Raw genomic sequence first — 22398 nt, 5'->3', positions numbered from 1 at the left:
AAGTTATAGTTAACACTATACATAGTCCAGCACATCTAGGAGAAAAAGCTATGCTAGACAGCATTCAACACATTTGGTTCAATAAACATTTACGAGCAGCAGCCAAACAAAAAGTCCGTACCTGTATGATCTGTTGCCAGTTCAACCCAGGAAAAAGTGTTCCCGTAGAACAGGGTGGATTTCATCCTCCTGATCACCCTTTTGAAGTCCTCCAGATGGATTATATTCAGATGGAACGATGTCGAGGATTCAAATATGTTCTCGTAGTTGTCTGCGCTCTGTCCCGTTGGACGGAGGCATACCCGGTTTCAGATTACACTGCCCCGACTACTGCCAAACAGTTGGTTCGAGAATTCTTCCCACGATATGGTTTACCACGTGTTGTCTACTCAGATAACGGCCAGCCGTTCTCATCCGAATTAATGAAACATGTTTCACTTCTGCTAGGATATCAGTGGAAATTCCACTGTGTTCGACACCCCGAGGCAGCAGGTCTCGTAGAAAGACATAATCAGATACTGAAAATCAGACTGTCCAAAATATGCAGAGAGAAAGGTGTCGACTGGATAGTAGCATTACCAGTTGCACTCTTTTACATGAGAATGGTAGCACACTCTCGAACAGGGCTATCCCCGTATGAGGTGATCTTCGGCAGACCACCAAATATGTGGGGGACGCCTATACCACGCAAAATAACTGATATTGACTGTAATATGCTGACAGATTACTTGGCTTCCTTGATGTCTGCACTACAATCTTGTCGTTCACAGGTTGCTGCAGCATTTCCCGACAACACTGAGGTGAAACCCCATGACATAGTCCCGGGGGATTTCGTGTTTGTGAAAAATTTCGACCGAAAGACTCAGCTGGAGCCCAGGTGGAAGACACCCAAGTTGGTTCTGCTGACCACAAGAACAGCCGTGAAGATCGAGGGCCGCAAGGGCTGGATTCATTCAAGTCATATCAAGAAATTTCATGGACTATCCTCGGATATAGACATTGTGCCCTGCACTCCCTCACAGACTGATTCAAAACTTCCTTTGGTTGAAAAGACTGAAACCGAACTTTACAAACTAAAGCTTAGGCCCAACAAGTCGAGCAATTTGATTGTTTAAGTCCTCTCCAAGGTGAAGCGGTTGAATTGTCTCTGACATGTATCCCTTGGACCTGAGTAGAGAAAATACCCGGAAAATGTTGAAACGACAGGCGTATTGTAAATCACTGCGTAGCCACTGCATAGTGACATTATTAATTCTGTTTTTATTAAGTCTTTTAATAATTGTTACAAGTATGTTGTTGCACATATATTACCCTATTTCTAGACATGTTTATAATATTGCTGCTGAACATTCTTTTAGTGACTTACCTCCACATGAATTGTCTTATAGACTTGCGCTGCGCAATAACACTTTCATTAGTATGTTACATCATTCCCATCAGACTAGTAATGCCACTAATTGTTGGGTGTGTGGCCGGCTCCCTCCCTATCAGAATTATGAAGGAGTCTTGCCATTCTTTCCGCACCCATTTACACATAATGGCTCCTGTGGAGCATGGTTTAGTTTAATCAATTCCATAGACTCAGACACAGCAGTTTACCAAGATCAGTGGGTATGGGGAAACCTGAACCTAGTTTTACTCAAGGTCTGCTACCCTGACAAGGAGGGTCGCCCCAAACGAACAGGAACTGATCTAGAAAATGAAGTATATGGATTAGGTAATTTTACACCTAATCTCATGATTCTAAATGTCGTATCCGAAGTTGAACTAGTCTTACCCACCATGTCAGTATTCCCAGCGAAGGGTGAATTGTGTGTAAGAAAGGTTGGTTCCATACATATGGGCCATAGTAAATGCACTACTACAGTAGAATTCAGTGATCAAGGCAAATCCTCGTTCAGAGCTTATCGCCACTCCTACTTTATATGTGGTCAGACTGCATATATGCGTCTACCTCCAGATTGGGATGGTACCTGCTACATTGCATTCCTTTTGCCACCTGTTTTCCTTGCTCCTCCTGATTATTACAGAAATATTCATTTAGTACACAACAGAGAGCGGAGAGATCTCCCTATTGTCGATTACACTGAAACAGCATGGGAAAAATACACAGATTTCAATAAAGGCATCTTTCCTTATATAGGTACTGTTACTAATAGTAAACTGATACGTAGATTAACTAGAACCCTTGAAGCAGTAGTGAATGAGACTATTTCCGCCTTAGGCAATTTAACGGAAGAGCAGTCTGCTATGCGGATTGTTGTGCTTCAAAATCGTCTTGTCCTTGACGTCATCCTGGCTGATAGGGGCGGAGCTTGTAGGATCATCGGATCAAGCTGCTGCGTGTTCATACCAGAAAATTCGCCATCAGTATATAAAGCCATAACTCGCCTTCATGAGATTGTAAATCAGATACACCAGAACCCAGGCACTTGGACTTGGTCCAGTTGGTTTTGGAGTATGATATCAGCCTGGGGATGGAGAGTTCTATCTTTCCTAGGGATTGGCCTTCTCATACTATTCAGCTGCTGTCTATGTCTACAATGTGGACCAGCGATCTGTGGTCTGTGTACCACCTCGTGCATTCCACCACCAAGATTTCATTCGTCACGGAAGAAGAAAGAAGAACAAATGATGCTATATGAACAGATCAATGGATTAATGAAGATTGATATCTCTTGACGGGCAAGTAGGGGACAAGGAGGGAATGTGGAAATATGGATTTTTCTGGTCAGTTATGTCCCCTATCTTGGACCCCAACGGTTCTATGTGCATGTTACAAGTACATGTATGTTCCCTCCAGTTCCAGTTATGAAGACGCAAATACATGTGCGTCCACCGTCAACATGTCCTCTGTCAGATCCGCCATGAATAGGCCGGATATTCCATTCCTAAGTACGAAAGGCCACCGCCTTTATATGGTTCACTTATGCCATTTTACAGTCCAGGCAAGTAGGCCCTGATTCTGTCGTCAAACTCTTTTTGCCTTCTGCCTCTGAAAGCTCCAGTCTGAGCCTGCATCTGTGACCATGAACTTTGTCTCATTCTCTGCGCGGCTCACGAAGCCTGACATCAGCCTATTCTCTGCCAAGAACTGTATTTCACCTTCGAGTTATCTGCTTCCCCCTCAGCCGATGCATTCCTGCCTAGTAGTTTAAATAAACATTCTCCCGGCCACCGAGCAAAAAAGCCCGGCTTCTCTGCCCTTATGCAAGTAATTCATAGTCCTGTTACTATGGAAGATTCCTGCCCTCGCATTTAGTGTAGACACTTAGACGCTTGTACACGCACGCACAGTCAGTATAGAATAGATTCTGTTCGAGAGTCCTTCTTTATGGATAACATAGTTCTTTAAACATAGGATGTTAGATATGATTTGGGATTAGGTTGACTTGACCCTCCAGACTTTTCGTCTCCACATATGGAGCTAAATGTCTAGTCCCCTTCACCCCCTAGTTACACGTCAATCACACGTCATACTGCTGCGCGCGCATCTATGCCAAGTATTATCTTATAGATCCACCTATATATGACATCATAACCAATTACGTTCCTTTTTACTCCTTATTACACCCATTTTCGGTTACGCATGATATTCGTCATTTTCCTTATCAATTGTTACGCCTACTGTATTCGCCTCATTGTAATGTATGATCTATAAAAGTCATTTCATGTCAATAATGTATGTACTTCACTTCCTGAACCTCCGTGGTGATGGAACTTGGAGCAACCGATTATAATCGTTCTCTGGAATAAAGCCCGTTCCGAACCTCTAATACCACGGATTCTGCCTCTCATTTTACTGAGCTATTTAATTATGTTTCTGTATCAAATTCAGTCCCGGTAAAGGAAAATTATTTACCACACTATGATGCCATGCCACTGTATCAATTGTTTATATCTGTGCAGGCCTTAATTTGCTTAAAAGTATAGGAGCTTATAGTTTTGTTTTTGAGTCTGCTGTCGGCACAGATGATTGCCGAGTTTGCTGTATCTTTAACTCTCTCTTAAATGTCCCTTTTCATTTCTCCTTTGCCAGTGTTTCCTCATAGTTCGCTTCCTCCTTCCTTCTCCCTTTTCTGTCTTTCTGTCCCTTGCTTTGGGTCAAAGGCTAATGTTGAAAGATAAGCCCCAGGCCCCACAAATGCAGATCTGGCTTCACAGGAAGTGACAGCAACTAGTCTGTGTCTGTACGTTGCATAGCAACAGTCCGCAGATGCCATATGCAGCCTCCGTTTTGCACACGGTTACTTGTCAGAGTTCACCCGTATTTAGTTAGTCTTCAGACGTTACTTGGATACAGTTCAATATTTAAGTGCTCTATCAGTGTAAATGAAAGGGCAAATACGGAAAAATAAACTTTGCTGCTTTTTTAAAACTCTTTTGATTCTGGTGGTGTTTGAACCATGCACAATTCTTTTTAGACTGTACATTCACCGGTTGGTGTCTGCTTGAAGCTGCACAGATCTGACTGTCTATCGTCTGTGGTGCACTTAGCTCCTAGTTTCTGGGGTGACTGCACCCGGCACGTTCTGCTGTTTATTGTAAAATACCTAGGAAGATTATACTCTATTAAACTATGTCCCGGGTTAACTGTTGGCTGATTCTCTTTCCAGTGCTCCAAAGTTTTGCAGTTCAGCACAATCGGGTATAGTGACTTAAAGTCACTTGCACAGGATCACACAATTCGATCTAATGTGGAAGCGATTTCAGCCTATGTCTTCTCTTCAGTCACATCCTAGACTGCATTGCAGTCACAGGTGATTATGCTGGCAGTATGGCTCAGTGAGTTAGCATGAAACATGCGTCGATGAGTTAAAACAGCTGCAAGGCAACCGGAGCCATCAATCCTTCTGAGGTTAGTAAATTGAGCACCATTAATTGGGCAATCATAACTGTTCTATTATATCTTCTAGGCAGCAAAGTATACATCTTTCTTGGAGCAAGTTGAGAAAATTGTATGTGAGTCAAACTCTAAAAGTAGTATGAAGCATTCCAGCAAACTACATATTGTAACAAGCATTTGCAAAGGAAATTGTCATGCACTGTCTCTGCAAATACTTTAGCTGTCTCACCAGCCTTTTGTAAAAAAATAAATAAAAAAACATAAAAAATAATATATCTTACACATACGTAGAGGTGCTTTGAGTCAGCCCTCTTCATCCTTTGAACTGTTAATGTATAATTTACATTTTATTTCCACCCAAGACAGCATGCCCACTGGAGCAATGGATTAGCCTACATGAGCCAGTAGCTGCCTGGAAGTGTGAGTGACGGCATTTTGTCCCATCACATGTGCACATCTGCTTACAAAGTAGAGTGCTTCAGCGCTGGGGATGGGTAATTTATTTCTCCTTTGGAACCGGAGTTTTACTTTAATTTTACAGACCCTCGCTACCCTATTGCTTTTTACAATAGAAGGCAGATTCCGTTTATGCTGACCTGCAAATTTCCAGTGAATCCATGCTCAAAGCAGCACAGCCCAGCAAACTTATTTTAATATTCACCCGTTTGCAGTTAGCCTCTCATAAAAATTTTTATTACCTTGTTGTATTATATTGTTGTGTTGGCCGAATTACTGGGTTCATTCGCTTTTGTTTGGAACTTTTATTTTTGTTAACTTCCCCTGGCTGCAGGCATTTACGATACTTCTGCTAAAGCTGTTCACGCTGTTTAAGCCCCATTCACTGTCAAGATAAGATCTCTTCCCGTCGAAAAGGCAGACAGCTTCTAATAGTACGCTGGAATGCTTGCTTTTTATGACTTAGTTGTGTAAAGCAGATGCTTTAGCCTTAGAACATTTGTGGCATTTCCTATCCATGCCTCAGTACGTTTCTTTGCACTTTGTAGGCATCATCGGATTGATTTATTCAACTTCATCTATTTGGTTATTATGATCAAATTCTAAATGTTGTAATTAACATTGCACTTTAAAAATTAATTTAATATAAAAGAGCTATGCTACATTTTACTAATAAACAGGCAGCCACAAGTGCAGTTACCTTGCAGACAGCAAGGTCATGATTTGAATGGTGCAGCAGGTGCAGTAGCACCAGGCCCAATAGTTGTCAGAAATCCTCTAAATGCATAATATTGCTATATTTGACCACTAACCAGGCAGGCACAAGCGCAGTTATCTAGCAAGGACTAGGATCATAATTTCAATAGTGCAGAAGGTGCAGTGGCACCAGGACCAAAAGCTCTAGGCACCCAACAAAACACCTAAAATTGCTAGATTTTACTACTAAACAGGTGTTACCTTGCAAACAACAGGTTCATGATTTGAATGGTGCAGCAGGTGCTGTGACACCAATCACTAAAGTTGTCAGAACACCTCTAAACACCTAATATTGCTATATTGTACCACTATAAAGGCAGTCACAATTGCAGTGGCACCAGGCCAAAAGTTGTCATAACTCCACTAAACACCAAATATTGCTATATTTTACTACTTAAACAGGCAGTCACAAGTGCAGTTATCTAGAAACCACTAGGGTCATAATTTCAATAGTGCAGCAGGTGCAGTGGCACCGGGACCAACAGCTTCAGGCACCCCACTAAACACCGATTATTGCTATATTTGACACTTAAAAAGGCAATCACAAGTGCAGTTATCTTTCAGGCACCACGATCATGATTTGAATGGTGCAGAAGGTGTAGTGGCACCGGGCCAAAAAGTTGCCAGAACTCCCTAAACACCTAATATTGCTATATTTTACTATTAAACAGGCAGACACAATTGTAGTTACCTTCAGTGCCACCGGGGACAAAAGTTGTCATAACTCCACTAAACACCAAATATTGCTATATTTTACCACTAAACAGGCACAAGTACAGTTATCTTACAAGCTACAGGGCCATTATTTTAATGGTGCAGCATGTGCAGTGGCACCGGGCCCAAAACTGTCAGAACTCCTCTAAACACCTAATATTGCTATATTTTACAACTAAACGGGCAGTCATAAGTGCGTTTATCTAGCAAGAACTAGGATCATGATTCAATAGTGCGCCAGATTGTGTGGCACCAGAAGCAAAAGCTCCAGGCACCCAACTAAACACCTAATATTGCTAACAGTCAACCACAAGTGCAGTTACCTTGCAGACAACAGGGTCATAATTTGAATGGTGCACCAGGTGCAGTACCACCTGGCTCAAAAGTTGTCAGAACTCCTCTAAACACATAACATTGCTATATTTGAGTACCAAACAGGTAGTCACAATTACCTTGCGTTAAAAGGGACTTGATTTGAATGGTGCAGCAGATTCAGTGGCACTGGGGCCAAAAGCTCTAGGGACCCCACTAAACCCAGATTATTGCAAAATGTTACTATTAAACAAGACAGGCACCAATGCATTTATCTAGCAGGCAATAGGGGCATGATTTGAAGTGTACAGCATGTGCAAAAGCTCTAGGCACCACACTAAACACCTAATATTGCTATATTTTCCTACAAAACAGGCAGTCACAAGTACAGTTACCTTGCAGATAACAGGGTCATGATATGAATGGAGGAGCAGCACCGGGCAAAGCAGTGCACTGGGCCCTACCTACACAACCACTCACAGGAATAAAAATGTAAATTATCAATAAAATTAACTTCTATTTATTGGTACCTCCAACAAAATCAGTGTTTTGGCATTTTAAAAAAACATGCTGTACAGCAATGATTAATCAATACAACAAATTGTAGTCTGTGCATAGATTAGCATGGGCCCCTATGCTCGTGGGGACCCCGGGCAACTACTTAGCATGCCCATGCGTTAAGACAGCACTGGCAGCAGGCACAGTGGCACCAATCCCAAAAGTTGTCAGAATTCCTCTAAACACCTAATATTACTTATTTTATTACTATACATTCATACTTGCAAATGCAAATTTGTGGTGCCTAGCATTAAACTTAAAAGAATGGGTGGTGGTTCATTTGCCTATCTTGGTCCAGTGCTCCGGAACTCCCTCCCCATTGTAATTCGCAATGAAACCTCATTTCCGATTTTTCGTAAACTTTTAAAAACATGGCTATTTGATCAATAATTTTAAATCTTTGATTCTATCTTACTCTTTTTGGTCCCCTGCCAGGTTTAGTGCTGGGAAACCCTTGTTGGGTAGCTGTGCGCTCTACAAAACTAACCTAACATAACATACCATAACACAAGTGAAGTTATTTTGCAGTTGAAAGGGTCTTGATTTGAATGGTGCAGCAGGTGCATTGGTACTGGTGCCAAAAGCTATAGGGACCCCACTAAATGCAGAATATTGCTTAATTTTACTACTAAACAGGCAGTCACAAGTGCAGTTATCTAGCAGGCACTAGGGCCATGATTTCAATGGTGCTGCAGGTGCAATGACACTGGTGCTAATAGTTGTCAGAACTCCTCTAAACGCAAAGTATTGCTATATTTAAACACTAAATAAGCAGTAACAAGTGCAGTTACCTTGCAGACACTAGGGTCATGATTTCAATGGTGCAGCAGGTGCAGTGACACTGGGGGCCCAAAGCTCCAGGAACCCCACTAAACACCAAACATTGCAATATTTAACTACTGAACAGGCAGTCACAAGTGCAGTTACATTGCAGGCAGTAGGGTCATGATTTGAATGGTGAAGCAGTTGCAGTTGCACCGGGGCCAAACGTTGTCTTAACCCCTCTAAACAACAAATATTGCTATATTTTACTACTAAACAGGCAGTCACAAATGCAGCAATCTGGCAGGTACTAGGGTTTGAATGGTGCAGCAGGTACAGTGGCACCAGGCCCGAGAGTTCTCAGAACTCCTCTACACAAATATTATTGCTATTACATCAATTAATTTCCCTCTTTAATTTATTTTTCGACATTTTGCTATTACTTACCCACACTATACCACTAGTAACAGCACAATATATTGCCCTTTAGTACATAAACAAGTCATAACACCTTAACAGATATTCTCTAACGTATATTGTACTAGTACTCAGTAAGCTGCAACTTACATCAAAAGCAGCTGATTATTAATCACATAGGTGAAACCTAATGCATTTACCAATGCTTGCTGAACGGGCAGCTGCACTAAACACGGCGATAATCTCCTTCCCGAAATTCATTTCATGCTTGCCCCTCTGAGATGTGTTATGCTGGATAGTATCAATTTTCTTTTCTTATGAAAAGCTGCACTATTATATATTTTTTAAGGCGTTCTTTCATTTTGCTTTACTGGCTCAAAAACTTGCAACAAGCAGCTGGCTTTCCCGAAAACAGTGTCATGCTTCACATCAAAGAAGGAAACATTGCTGTACTAGTGTTTAACATGGTTTAGGATATGTAGGGTTTGACTATTAGAACTTGACTGTTAGCATCTATTTCTGAAACATTTTCATAGCGCTGAAGCTCAATCTCATGTAAGGAAACGCTTAATTTAGACCCCATCAAATTGATGTACTTTTATCTCTCACTAACAAATTAAGCGGCTGTCAATCTTCCTGGGATGAGATGGCAAATTATTCCACTGTTCATGGCTTTCAAAGTAAACAATGTCCACGTTTCCTGTTACAGAAAGAATAGATTAATCATGCAGTGCTTCATAACCACAAATAAATTAAACTTCCCTATGTCCAACGTTTGCTTCTGTTGTTTTCTTTCCACAAATTGCAGGCTGCATGTATGTTTGTTTAACCCCTTCTCATACATTCGAGATTTAATTTACAGCAACTGACAGGGGAGGAGCCTCCACTGTCCCTTTCCACCCCCATCCTTCTATCAATCGATCAGCATTTGTATAGTGCAGCTCTGCCACCCCAGGGGTATCTGGGCGCTGTGGATGCGACGTATCCCTCAAAGATGTCAGAAACGAGCAGAAAGAGGCAAATGAAGGTCAGAAGTGAGTAGATAGAGCCAAAATAACAGGCAGAACGAGCAGGGAGAGGCAAAGGTAGAGGGCAAAAGTGGGCATGAAAAGGCAGAAAATGAGCAGACGAGGCACAAACCGAAGGCAGCAGTGGCTAGCTGATTGCGGGCAAACTGAACAGGAGAACTGTCTCAGGAGGAGCTAGCATGGGGACCTGCTCAATGGGGTTGCTCTGCGGCCTCCATTAAATAGGTCCTAGGGGGATGGCAGGGCGCTGGGTGGCGGGGGAGAGAAACGGCGGAAAGAGGGAAGAAACAAGCAGAAAGAGGAAAACTAAAGATCAGAAATGAGTAGAAAGAGGAAAACAAAAGATCAAACACGAGATGAAAGAGGAAAACTAAAGGTCAGAAAAGAGCAGAAAGAACAAACATAACAGTCAGAAACAAGCAGAAAGAGGAAAAATAAAGGTCAGAAACGAGCAGAAAGAGGCACAATAAAGGTCAGAACGAGCAGAGAGAGGGGCGAAAATAGAGGGCAAAAGTGGGTAGAAAAAGACAGAAAAACGAGCAGAAAGCGAGCAGAAAATAAGGCAAAAAACTAACAGAGGCACAAACCTAAGCTCAACATCTACAGCTCAACATGGCTTTGTAGACTTGTTTGCGCACTGTGAGTGCTGTTACATAAACAACAAGCAATAAGGATCCTAGAACACCGCTTTATTCAATGGTGTTGATTTGGTTTTCAGAGTGTTTTCTGGTATCTATGACTAGAAGCCCCCTTTACATTTCTAAGCTATTTTCGACATAACAGACAAATCATAGCCACATTTTAATAACGTCTGGCCTTCCGCTCTGTCTGTTCATGTAGATGCTCCCTTTCTGGGATTTGGCCCATTCTCTGTTTCTGAGAACATTTCATAGCTCAGACCCATCATTGTTTTAAAGAGCCACACCATGTGTTTGTTTCTGGATAGCATGAGCTTGGGAGACAAACCGTCACCCATCGAGGTGCAATATTCGCCAGAGTATTGTGTTGCCTTTAAAGTGGGTGTGTCATTTGAGTGGTCATTCCTCTGACCTTTGCCCATTATGAGAAAGAACTCTGTAATAATGAAGATCCTGTAGCCGAGATGTAGTTTAAGATCATTTATTTAGTATTAGCTGTAGCTTGGTAAGTTCATGTAGAGCAGCCCCACCAGGAGCATACTCCAACTGTCACACCGCACCACACAGGCACCCAAATATTCCATTCATCATCACCACACCAACATTCCATGTGGAACATTCACAACGGCTGAGCAGCTAGCGAGAAAGCAGCAGAAGAGAATGATAAATACATATACCAGATACTACAAACTCCAATCTTTTTTTCCGTTCGCAATGCTGGAAAGGAAGTATAGCAATCTCTTTTTCTTATTTGGAAGCACATGAGACAGTGCGGTAACAGAAATAACAGAAAAACAAAGCTGGCCTATCTCTGTGTAAAAGCAACCTATATACAAAGTTATTGCAATGTAGAGTGAACATTCCTTAGTGCCTTACATAAGGTACCTGTACGCCGCTGTGGTGCATCATTGTTGCGTTAATGATATTTATTGGTATTAGCAGGTTTCAGTAAAGAAAGTGACCACTCCCTGATCCGAGTCATGGCAAAGTTTAGTGGGATGTTTAGTTTTGTAAGCATAGAGCCACCATTTTTAGGCATCATTTTTTTTTTATTCTTTTAATTCATCTGTCATATGGTTGCGAAGAAACATTTAAAAAATAATTAAACCCCTCACAGCAGAATGCCTTTAATTGACAAGGTCAGACCTACTGGCTTTGCTAATACTTCTTTGCTATGTAAATGCGTTTATAAGACTTTACTTCAAAAACATTTACAACTGTGCAAACATACGTATGTGTGTGTATGCACAGGTAGATATCTTGCAAGCATGTTTATAAAGAGGTTTTTCCAAAATTATTTCCAAGTTGGCTGCCTGTGTGTGCGGTCACTGCAATGTGCAAGTGCAGTGCACTCTGTCATCTCTTCACAGGCATCAATCGGTTCCCCCATGCTGCATTGGGTATTTATTGAATCATACACAAACAACAAGGAGCTATAGAGGGAAAAGAGACACCAAGTCGCCCTCCACTCAAATAATGTCAATACAATTTAGACTGGGTCTCTAAAGGTATCAAAACAATATATCAATATAAGCTGAGGTGTAGATACATACTTCTTTAGTACCATATACGCCTCTCCTTTCCAATATGAGGTAGTCACCACCAGCTTTATACATTCAATTTAAAACAAACTACACATTTCTTTTACAATTGGGAGTCCCCACTTGTTATCCCCTGTCCACAATACAGGAGGAATCAATCAAGTAAATTATCAAAAAATGTGTGAAAAAAATGGTGAAAAAGCAAGATGACACCTCACGTGCGCACCATCAATCGAGCTTGCTGGTTAGTACTCACCAGCTATGCCCACTTTTGTCATCATTGGCTGTCATATCGCTTATAAAAAATTATATATAAAGTGTCCAAAAACAAACAAAAATGTGGTGTTAGATAGTGAATTATTCACATCCCACCATGCGACCAAAGTGAATATAAAATTAAAGAAGAATGCACTTTTCACAATACCAACTTTATTATTCCTTCTTTGTGCACCTTATTCAAATTAAAAAGGTTGCTTATCATGCATACTGTTCTACTGTGCCAACATGTTTCATCGCCACAACAATTTTAGGCAATTTCTTCAGGGCAAACAAAGACGCCTGGCACCAGTAATGGACACTTCAGTAGCTTTTTTCTGGGGACTGCCAAAAGTAAAAACAAATAGACACACACAGAACTCATTCATATTATCCAATTCTCTAAAAGTGATAGTTTTTTTCACAAATCTCTCTGACAGGGACGCATATTTTACCCTTAATGAGCCAACCTTCCTCTTACCAGCTCGTTTTTATAGGTCACACACAGGGCTCCATATATGAGTCCTCACTTTTGGATTTGCATTCAACTGTAATGCAAATCTAGGGATGACAAAGCATATAATTAGTCACAAACTTCCCCAAATCATATTGTTCCTTCACACGTCAGACCATCATAAAAACATGTTCGAAGAACGACAGGGTCAGAATACGCCCCCCTTAAGTATTTCTCCTCGTCAAGCAGATGCCATCCAAATTCGATGTTTCAGAACCTCACAAGAATTCAGTAAACTTCCACACATGTTCTACTATTCTTATAAGGTTGTTTCCATATTCAACACCACCCCGCTTCAAGAAATTACAGGAGCTCACGCGCAGTCACTTAACATCTCTCGATGTTTTATTACATTATTACAAAAGCTATCTTGCGTACAATACTGTTCTTCAGAACTCGTCACATGTATAAATTATCATAATAGATTAGCCCATTCTTCCAACAATTCATGCTGTCCTGATTGGACCGATCTCCATTATCTCATTGTCAAACGACTAGTAAATCATACTGCATTATACTGTATGTGTTCATGCAGACGAATACCATACAGATTATCACTGATACAAGACATATTCTTTTCAGATCCTGCATGTCCAAAGCATAGGCAATACAAATCGTTATGCCCCAATTAAAAGACTCTTCAGGATACCATACATCAGGGATACCAACAGGGAGGAAGGATCACATGCTAATGGAAACACCAAACGTGTTAATTGTTCAGTATAATCAGGAGATACGACAGAAGGCATTTCTTGTATTACATCTCAAAGACACCAAAGCTTTCTCATTCTGCCCAAAATCTCATTACCCTGCACTCGTTGTTTAGCCTTGTTCCATTCAATTTGGTAATTAAGCCCAAATTGGTCGCTTCTCTCTTGAAAAATCCAACGTGCCTCTTTAGAAGCCAAAAGACCCTCAATGTTCTGTGGATCTCCTACTATTTTCTCAAGTATTACCCAGGCAAATGTGTGTTAATTCTCATGATGTTCCTGCACTCTAACTTTGATCTTTCTCGTAGTGAAGCCTATATACTGTAAATCACATTGACATGTCAACCTGTACACCACATTCGTGGTATTACAGTTACTGAAACGTGTCAGATACCATGTTTTTCCTGAACTCAAAACTACAATTACACACTGAACACCACCCACATGGATAATGTCCTGGAGGAACCGTTGTCTCTTTTGATTTCTGAAATGTTTCAACTCGGGTATGAACTAATTTATCTTTTAAATTGCTGGATCTTTTAAAAGCAAATCTCGGGGGGGGGGGGGGCATTGTGAATTCCTTAGTGGACAATAATGACCAATGTTTTCGTATTGATTGTCGAATACGCGTAGCCAATGGATCAAAAGTCATTACCACGGGCACACAATCTTTTTTTACCCTTTCATTCTTTTCAAGCAACACACTACGTGGAGTGTTTAACGCTCTTTTTCTAGCTTGTCTAATTATCTTACGGGGATATTGCCTCATCTCAAGTTTCTCACATAGCCCCTCTGATTGTTCAAGAAATGCTACGGTGGAGGAACAATTCCTCCGATACCGCAAGAACTGTCCCACCGGCAAATTATCTTTAAGAGCTCTGGGGTGGTATGATTGATATAACAAGAGTGAGTTCCTATCAGTTGGTTTTTGATGGACTCCAGTACACAATGTGTTTTCTTTTACATGGATATCCAAATCCAAATACACTGCCTTTTGGCACCCTTTTTATTATCTATATGGCTCCTCTGGCGGCAGTGGCGGAATCGTTTGGTGCCCAGATCATATCCTATGCTGATGACACCCAGCTTCTCTTTACTTGTGCTAAGGGCTCTGACTTTGACGGCCTTCGGATCAGACATTGTTTGGGGGCTATTTTTGACTGGTTCCAACAGCACAGTCTAAAATGTAACTCCGATAAATCAGAACAGCTCTTCTTTGGGTGTTCCCCTGACCCCAGATGGAAGGCTTGGTGGCCCCCTGATATGTTTCCACCGGCAGATGTCTCATCCAAGGCTAAAAATCTGGGGGTTCTGATTGATGATGGTCTTTCTTTCAGACCTCAGATCCTCGGGCTTGCGGGAAAATGTTTTGGCATCTTGAAGATGCTGCGCAAGTTTCTTCCGCTGCTGTCTTTGCAGCATAGGAAGATTATTGTGCTGGCCCTGATAGGCTCTCGCCTTGACTATGCGAATGTGCTCTATCTGGGACTGCCAAAATTTCTCCTTTCACGTCTGCAGATTGTGCAGAATTCCGCTGCTAGAGCCATTTACGGTCTTCAGCGGAGAGCGAGAGCATCTGACCTACTAAAAAATCTGCATTGGCTCCCTATGTCTAAAAGGGTTACCTTCAAGGCATTAACTCTTGCCTTTAAGGCACTCCATCAGGTAGGGCCCAAATACATCAGGAAGCGCTTGGCTTTCTATGTTCCTAGCAGAACTCTGAGATCTTCATTTTTGTCCACGGCCTCCGTCCCTTCAATTAGACTGACTAGAATTGGAGGTCGCTCCTTTCGTTTTCTGGCACCTAAATGCTGGAATTCTTTGCCTGTCTCCTTGAGGAAAATCAATAATTTACTGACTTTCAGGAAGGAGCTGAAAACTTGGCTCTTTGCCCAGTAACCCTCTATCTGCTTCCATCTGCCCTGGCCTCACTTCTCGGGTTTTTGCCAAAGCGCCGGGACACTCTTCGGAGTAGCCGTGAGCTATAAAAGATCCGAATTAACATTAACATTAACTATATGTCCATGTAAATCTCAAACTGGCATCTTGCTGGTTAAGCCAGTTGAAAAACTCAAGAAGAGTATCCTCTGCTCCTGACCAGATACAGAACACGTCGTCTATATACCGCTTCCAGAGGCGCAAATTCCTCTGGAAGGGATTAGACTGATGGTATATGACGTGTTCTTCGAACTGGCCAACATAGATACAGGCCAGACTGGGCGCCATAGTAGCGCCCATTGAAGTGTCTGTGGTTTGCAGATACATGTTATTCTTGTAGCTGAAATAGTTTCGGGTCAAGGCAAGTTCTATGCATTGCAGTATAAATGACTGCGGCGCATCATAGAACCACTCTTGCCCACTAAGTGCCCGCGCCGCTGCCACCAGCGCGGCATCCTGGGGTATACAGGTATAGAGTGACTCTATGTCGATCGTGACCAACAATTCACAACCCGGGTCAAAATGCAAGTCCTCCAAGATGTTAAGGATCTCAGTACTGTCCTTTACAAAGGATTGTTGATTTATTACTGACTTTCTAAGAAAAAAGTCGTCGAACTGTGAAAGGGGCTCCAACACTGATTGGATCCCTGACACAATCGGCCGACCCGGGGGAGGACGTTGCGGCTTATGTATTTTAGGTAGAATGTAGAAGACCGGAGTCCTGGGCTTGTTATTAACCAGGAACTCCGCTTCTCTTGTTGTTATCCATTTGTTTTCTTTTGCAATGCCTACCATTTTTTTGATGGTCTCCTGTAATTCATTGACCGGATCGTGATTAAGTGGGCGATAATTGTTACGCATTCCCAATAGACTCATCACTTCAGTATCAAAGTGGGTAGAATTCATCACAACCACCGCTCCACCTTTGTCAGCCGTTTTTATGGTAAGCAAAGGGTTATTCTGCAAACTTTTAACCGCATCCCAATCTTCACGGCTCATATTCCTACATTTTTGAGATTTTCCATTCTGTTCCAATGTAATAATGTCTTGTAACACCTTATTTTCAAAAAACACCACTTCTGGACCCACCATCGTAGTAGGAGGGCAGAAATGAGACAGTTTCTTTAATGTGGTATTAAACATTGAGGATGGATCTTGTGGTTTATTTGCAAAAAAATGTTTACGTTTTATTTTTCGCATTGTCTCGTGAAATTCCACTCTGCATTTAAAAGCATCATGGGTTGGAGTGGGGACAAACCCAAGTCCTTTGTTCAATACCCTCTCCTCACTCGTGGTTAGGGTATGGTCTGACAAATTTACCACTATATTATTTTTCATACCTGGTTCTGCTCACGGCTGCGTGTTATCCTCGGGGAATGTGTTTGCCATTGCTGGTTTTGATTGCCACACCCATGGCCTCGGCCCCCCTGACCACCCTCTCTGTTGCCCCTTTGGCTTTGTCCTAAAAAAGAACGAAGTAAGGCACCTAAATCTTCGTTACTCTTCTCTTGTTGGTTAAACCTCACTCTGCCAGGATTAATCTGCTGGCCTCCTTCTTCCTCTTCACTAGAGGTATTATCAAAAGTCCAGTTGTTAGGTATGCGCTTATTTTGTTGTCTTCCACCCCTTCCTCTCCCCACTGAGTGTAGCTGTTCAGGACCTGAATGGTAATACTTATCCTCCACATAGGGAAAAGCCCATTCGTGGGAAAAGCGATCAAGATTGCGTTTTAATCCTTTAATTTTTTGGTTGATCATATAGTTTTTATAATCACTGAGATCCTCTTGGATTCTTAAAAGCTGCTCTTTGGTGTCAATGAGAGTAGTATCTCGTTTAATGCTCTCTTCTAGATCCAGGATTTCTTTGAGTAATTCTTCACTCAACCGTTTCGCAGTATTAATTATAAGGATTAGCCAATCGCGTGTACACTTGTTGGCTATATAACTCCAATCCAATCTGAATGTTTTGTCTTCTAAGAATATTTTTGGTTCTATCCTCACCAAAAAGACTTGCAGGGGCTGCTCAAGCTCTCATATATTCGGTCATCAATGCCCCATGGAGCGCTATTCTAACCTGCTTTTTCTTAGTCGTACTGAGCTTTTCCCACTCTTCCCTTGCTGATGTAACATTCAATAGAGGGGCATCAGGGAATAAAGAAGGACCTGCCAAAATTGCCGCAATCTGATCGTCCGAAAAAGCCAAGCAATTTGGACACTTTATATATAATTTTTTCTAAGCGAAATGACAGCCAATGATTACAAAAGTGGGCATCTTGCTTTTTCACAATTTTTTTCACAACTTTTTCGATAATTTACTTGATTGATTCCTCCTGTATTTTGGACAGGGGAGATAAAAAGTGGGGACTCCCAATTGTAAAAGAAATTTGTAGTTTGTTTTAAATTGAAGGTATAAAGCTGGTGGTGACTACCTCATATTGGAAAGGAGAGGCGTATATGGTACTAAAGAAGTATGTATCTACACCTCAGCTTATATTGATATATTGTTTTGATACCTTTAGAGACCCAGTCTATATTATATTGACATATGTATTGAATCACCCATGACCAGCAGCAGTCCCCCTGTTTCCGCTCGTTGAGCGGGAGTTGGCAAAACCACTTTGTAGAAGACGTTTGGTAGCTGGAAGGGCCATTAAGAGGCCACCGAATTGGGCAACCATAAGAGGTACATAATGGGGGGGGGGCTAAACAAGACGGTATCAAAGAAGAAGGGAAGCTCAAGTGATTATAGAAAGGTGAGCACTAGACACAGTAAGGGGGTAAGAAGGAGATAATGAGAGACCAGATGATGATGGGTGATGGCGACCAACAAGAAAGAAGGCTGCAGTGAGATAAAGGAGAATCATGGTTTTCCAATGGACATCTCTGAACTGGCAGAAGTGGTCTCACTTGAGAATAGGTGTGTAGAATCTCAGATGTTGGAGCCAGCCATCGGATCCGGCTAGGTCCATCATAGAGAAGGACTATGTGATAGAAAGGGATCAAAAATGGAGCATCTCCATTCCCGGGGTGGAGAGCCCCCATCTCCTTACCTTCTCCTTAGAGGCACACGCAAATCAACTCTACATTTGCAGCCATGTCTGAACAGGAAACACTCCCTGAGACCCCAAAACTCATTTGACACATTTATACGGACCAGTCCTGTGTATAGTGAGACTATACAAGTACACATACTGATGAAACACAAGCAAGATAGTTCCAGTTTGTGTTGAGTCACTGTGGTTAAGAAGCTCAACTTTTTGATAGTACAGGACAGTGCCTAATTTGAGCCAGTGGGAGATCTGGTTCTCATTTTTGGGGACCAGTATTTTTTTTTCTCTTCAGACATTTCTGGAGCGCAAGAGAGGGAAAACACACAAAGAGGAAAGAAGGCGGAAGAGAAAGACAGAAAACCATCTCAAAGGGAGAAAGAGGCCTTTTCCAGTCTAATAACAACTTGGCCCATACCAGCAAATACTATGCCTTAGCATATGCAGAAATACCTTGTCACTTTACTTTGAGACCCCTTTCAATGGTTCATCTGCACAGAGCTTCTTTTAAAAAAATATGATCAGAGGCCAAAGGTTTTCTTAGGAGCCTCCTGCAGTAGAATGCCAGGGCTACCAAATACCAAGGCTGCCTAGTTACCCTGCCAGCTCATGCCTTTATGTTCAACCACAGTACATTTCCTGCCTCTATATCTTACCCCTAAAGGTTATTTTTAATTCCTACTTTCTCCCTTTGTCATTATTTTCATATCTTTCTCTTCCTCTTCCATACACCCTTTACTGCCTTCTCCCCACTGATCAAAGTGTGATGATAAAAAAATCAGCACCAACTACTAAAAATGAACAGTGTTGCCCACCACAAGCAACCTCTCATGTACATTTAACACTGATTATGAATCATCTTCAATCTCAGAAATCAGGGATATTTGTTGTACTTTGGCAGATATGCAGATTGACTAATAATGCAGCAAAACCCATTTTTAAAATAGTGCCTTTGTTTCTTTGCTTTACGTACTGCAGATTTCGTGGCCATGGAGTCCTGGTCTCTGTTGGATGTGATCAGGAGCTGGTTGCCAATCCTGGTTTGAAGGGTAGATCCATTGGTCAGATCTTCATATAACAAGGTGCTGATGTTGTGGAGGTGGTACTCGATATCCCGCCCGGATAGCGTCTGCAAGAAAAATATTTGTACTGAACAGATACAGCAGACATTCCCAGCCCAAATATAAATTTGCCTTTAAAAAATGAAAGACAAGAGGTGTTTGGCAAAACAGGAACAGTTGGTTTAATTAAACACAGCAGCCAAGAGAGCAGGCAACAGGGGTCAGGGGTCTGAAGACTGTCTCTAAGTACAATGGTTTTGGTCATCTTATATACATTTCACAAAGTGTAATAAAGCGATTTGTGCATTATTTTTAGAACAGTAATTTGGTCCTATTCAAGCAGTCGTACATTTGATCACTTAATAACAAATGCAGATAGGATCTCGAACCCACGTGGACTCAATGCAGAGCTTGTGGGTACGTGTCCAGATGTCTAAGATTGGGGAGGGAGTGATCACTGTGTGTAGGGTGCGTGCTGTGTTTTGATTGGCTGAGTGTTTCTAAAATAGTGTGGCATCTGACTTTATGGTGTTTTGGGGAACATGCACCCTTCTGCCCAAACATGTTTTGTTGTGGGCCAACCTCCTGAGACCATTGCAGTGTCGCTGTCTATCTGTGGGATTGATCTGGGTTTCCCTGTTCACGTGTTTGTCTAAGGATTACCTGTCCCCCACATCTGATCTGTCAATCAGTTGCTTCATGCCTAGGTCGCAGGGCCTGCCTGACCATGTATATCTAGCTTGAGCGGGAGGTCATATCGAGTGAATTCAACAACGGAGATGCAAGTTTTTTATTAAACATACATATATCATGGTGTATATCAACATTGTATTGGTCAATATTACCACCAGGTATTGTTCCATTTCCTTCTGCTAACATTCAGAGATAAAGCAGCAGGTCAGAGGACCTGGGTTGGCAGTGACAGAGACCATGGAAACCCTCTTCATGAAGGGGTCGGAGGATCATTGTTGAACATTGGTCATCCCTTTATTATTGAATCAAATGGAGTGTGAGTAGAAGAATTTTCCAACTCTTAAGACTTAACCCTATTACCACTTAAATAATTTGTTGCAAATGAACACCATCATGTTTTGTTTTGATGCGGTACTCAGCAGTCTTGTAATACACCGCAGTAAAAGTGAGGATTTATTTAGCAACACCCACTTAACTGTTACGCACGATGATCCACGTTTTGTATGTTTATTGCAATATTTGGCAACATTCTGCCAATATTGAGAAAATTTGTCTAAGACAGACAAACATTTGGCAATTTTAATAATTCTGTCTCTTCCACAGCTCTGTGGGCAAAGCCCAGAGCGCTCCCCCTTGAATACCACAAGGATGGAATACAGATGAAGTGCCTCAACTTAATGTGGCTTTGCTGAGTGATTGGATCAGTATGATGAGATGCACTGACTCAGTCCCTCACTACCAGTATGTGCAGGAAGAATGGGAGACCATAATCTTTGATTCCAGATGGTATCCATGAGTCCAGGCGCACTTGCAGACGACTCAAGAATAGATGGAGGAACAACAAAACCCCGTAAACCCACGCAACCTTCAAAACTGTCATCAACGCACACCGCCTCCTCCTCAAAACCACAAAGAAAACGACCCTTCAAGACAGAATTAATGCTAACGCACAAACCAGCAAAGACCTCTTTGCCATCATCTAGGAGATTGTCAGGCCCAACAGCGAGACACAGACATTCCTCCCTCTCAAGACATCAAAAACAAACTCAGAACCTTCTTCCATTACAAGATAAGGCAGATATATGACAGCTTCGAAACCCAAGACCCTCCCACCACGCCTGACATCACCACACGCCACCATGCCGCACCTCAACCGTTCCTGCTCAACTGGACTCCGCTCACCACAGACGACACACAAAAAGACCATGAAGAGCATCCACTCCGGAGGCCCCTCGTACCCCTGCCCATATCACTTCTTCCATAGAACAGCCACCTCCATCACCCCGAGCTACGCTGCACCATTCAAATGCTCCATTGAGACCACCACTATGACTGAAAATATGCCAAAATCAAATTCCTGCTGAAAAAGCCATCTGCCAACCCGACAGATGTCAAGAACTTGAAACCCATCTGCCTGCTCCCCTTTCCAGCCAAAGTCATTTAGAAGGCCATCGAGTTCATCGAAGGGAACCACATCCTGGACATCTCCCAATCCAGATTCTGAAGCAACCACAGCATTGAGACCGCACTCCTTGCTGCTACCGATGACATCCACTCCCCCCTCAACCAAGGTGAAACTGCAGCCCTCATCCTACTGGACCTCTCATTCACCTTTGATACCATCTTCCACCGCACCCTAATCACGAGACTCCATGAAGCCAGCATCCACGATAAGGCACTGGACTGGATACTCTTCTTCCTCATCAACCGAAAACAGTGAGTCAGACTATCACTCCTTTCTTTTCAGGACCTACAGAGATCAGCTGCGGAGTGCCACAGGGCTCCTCTCTGAGCCCCACACTCTTTAATGTCTATGAGGCCCCCATCGCTGCCATCGTCAGGAACCACGGACTCAACATCGTCTCCTATGCTGACAACACCTAGCTGATCCTCTCCCTCACCAACGAACCCACAGGAGCCAGAATCAACTTCCAGAGCAGAATTAGGGCCGTTGCCACCTGGATGAAAGATCGCTGCCTCAAGCCAACTCGGATAAGACCTTAGTACTCATCCTGGGACAACTCCTGGTGGCCCGCTGCACTTGGGAAGCACCCCCCCACAGACCATGCACGTAACCTTGGTATCATACTGAACTCCTCGCTCACAATGAACTGCCAGATCAACGCTGAACCCTCATCTTGCTTCCACACACT

The 22398-nt window shown here is 42.4% G+C and overlaps 1 protein-coding gene across 1 annotated transcript in view; it reads right to left on the bottom strand.

Annotated features, from left to right (window-relative positions):
* LOC146855445 (stabilin-2-like) overlaps positions 1-22398 on the bottom strand; it is a 1201024-nt gene that overhangs the window by 34793 nt on the left and 1143833 nt on the right. The window contains 1 exon segment of the mRNA XM_085653243.1: positions 19465-19620. Coding sequence (XP_085509369.1) covers positions 19465-19620 — 156 coding nt within the window.

Source organism: Triturus cristatus, chromosome 4_1 (assembly GCF_964204655.1).
Source record: "Triturus cristatus chromosome 4_1, aTriCri1.1, whole genome shotgun sequence".
In the NCBI taxonomy this organism is placed as follows: Eukaryota; Metazoa; Chordata; class Amphibia; order Caudata; family Salamandridae; genus Triturus; species Triturus cristatus.
This window is presented reverse-complemented; position numbering and strand designations above follow the sequence as displayed.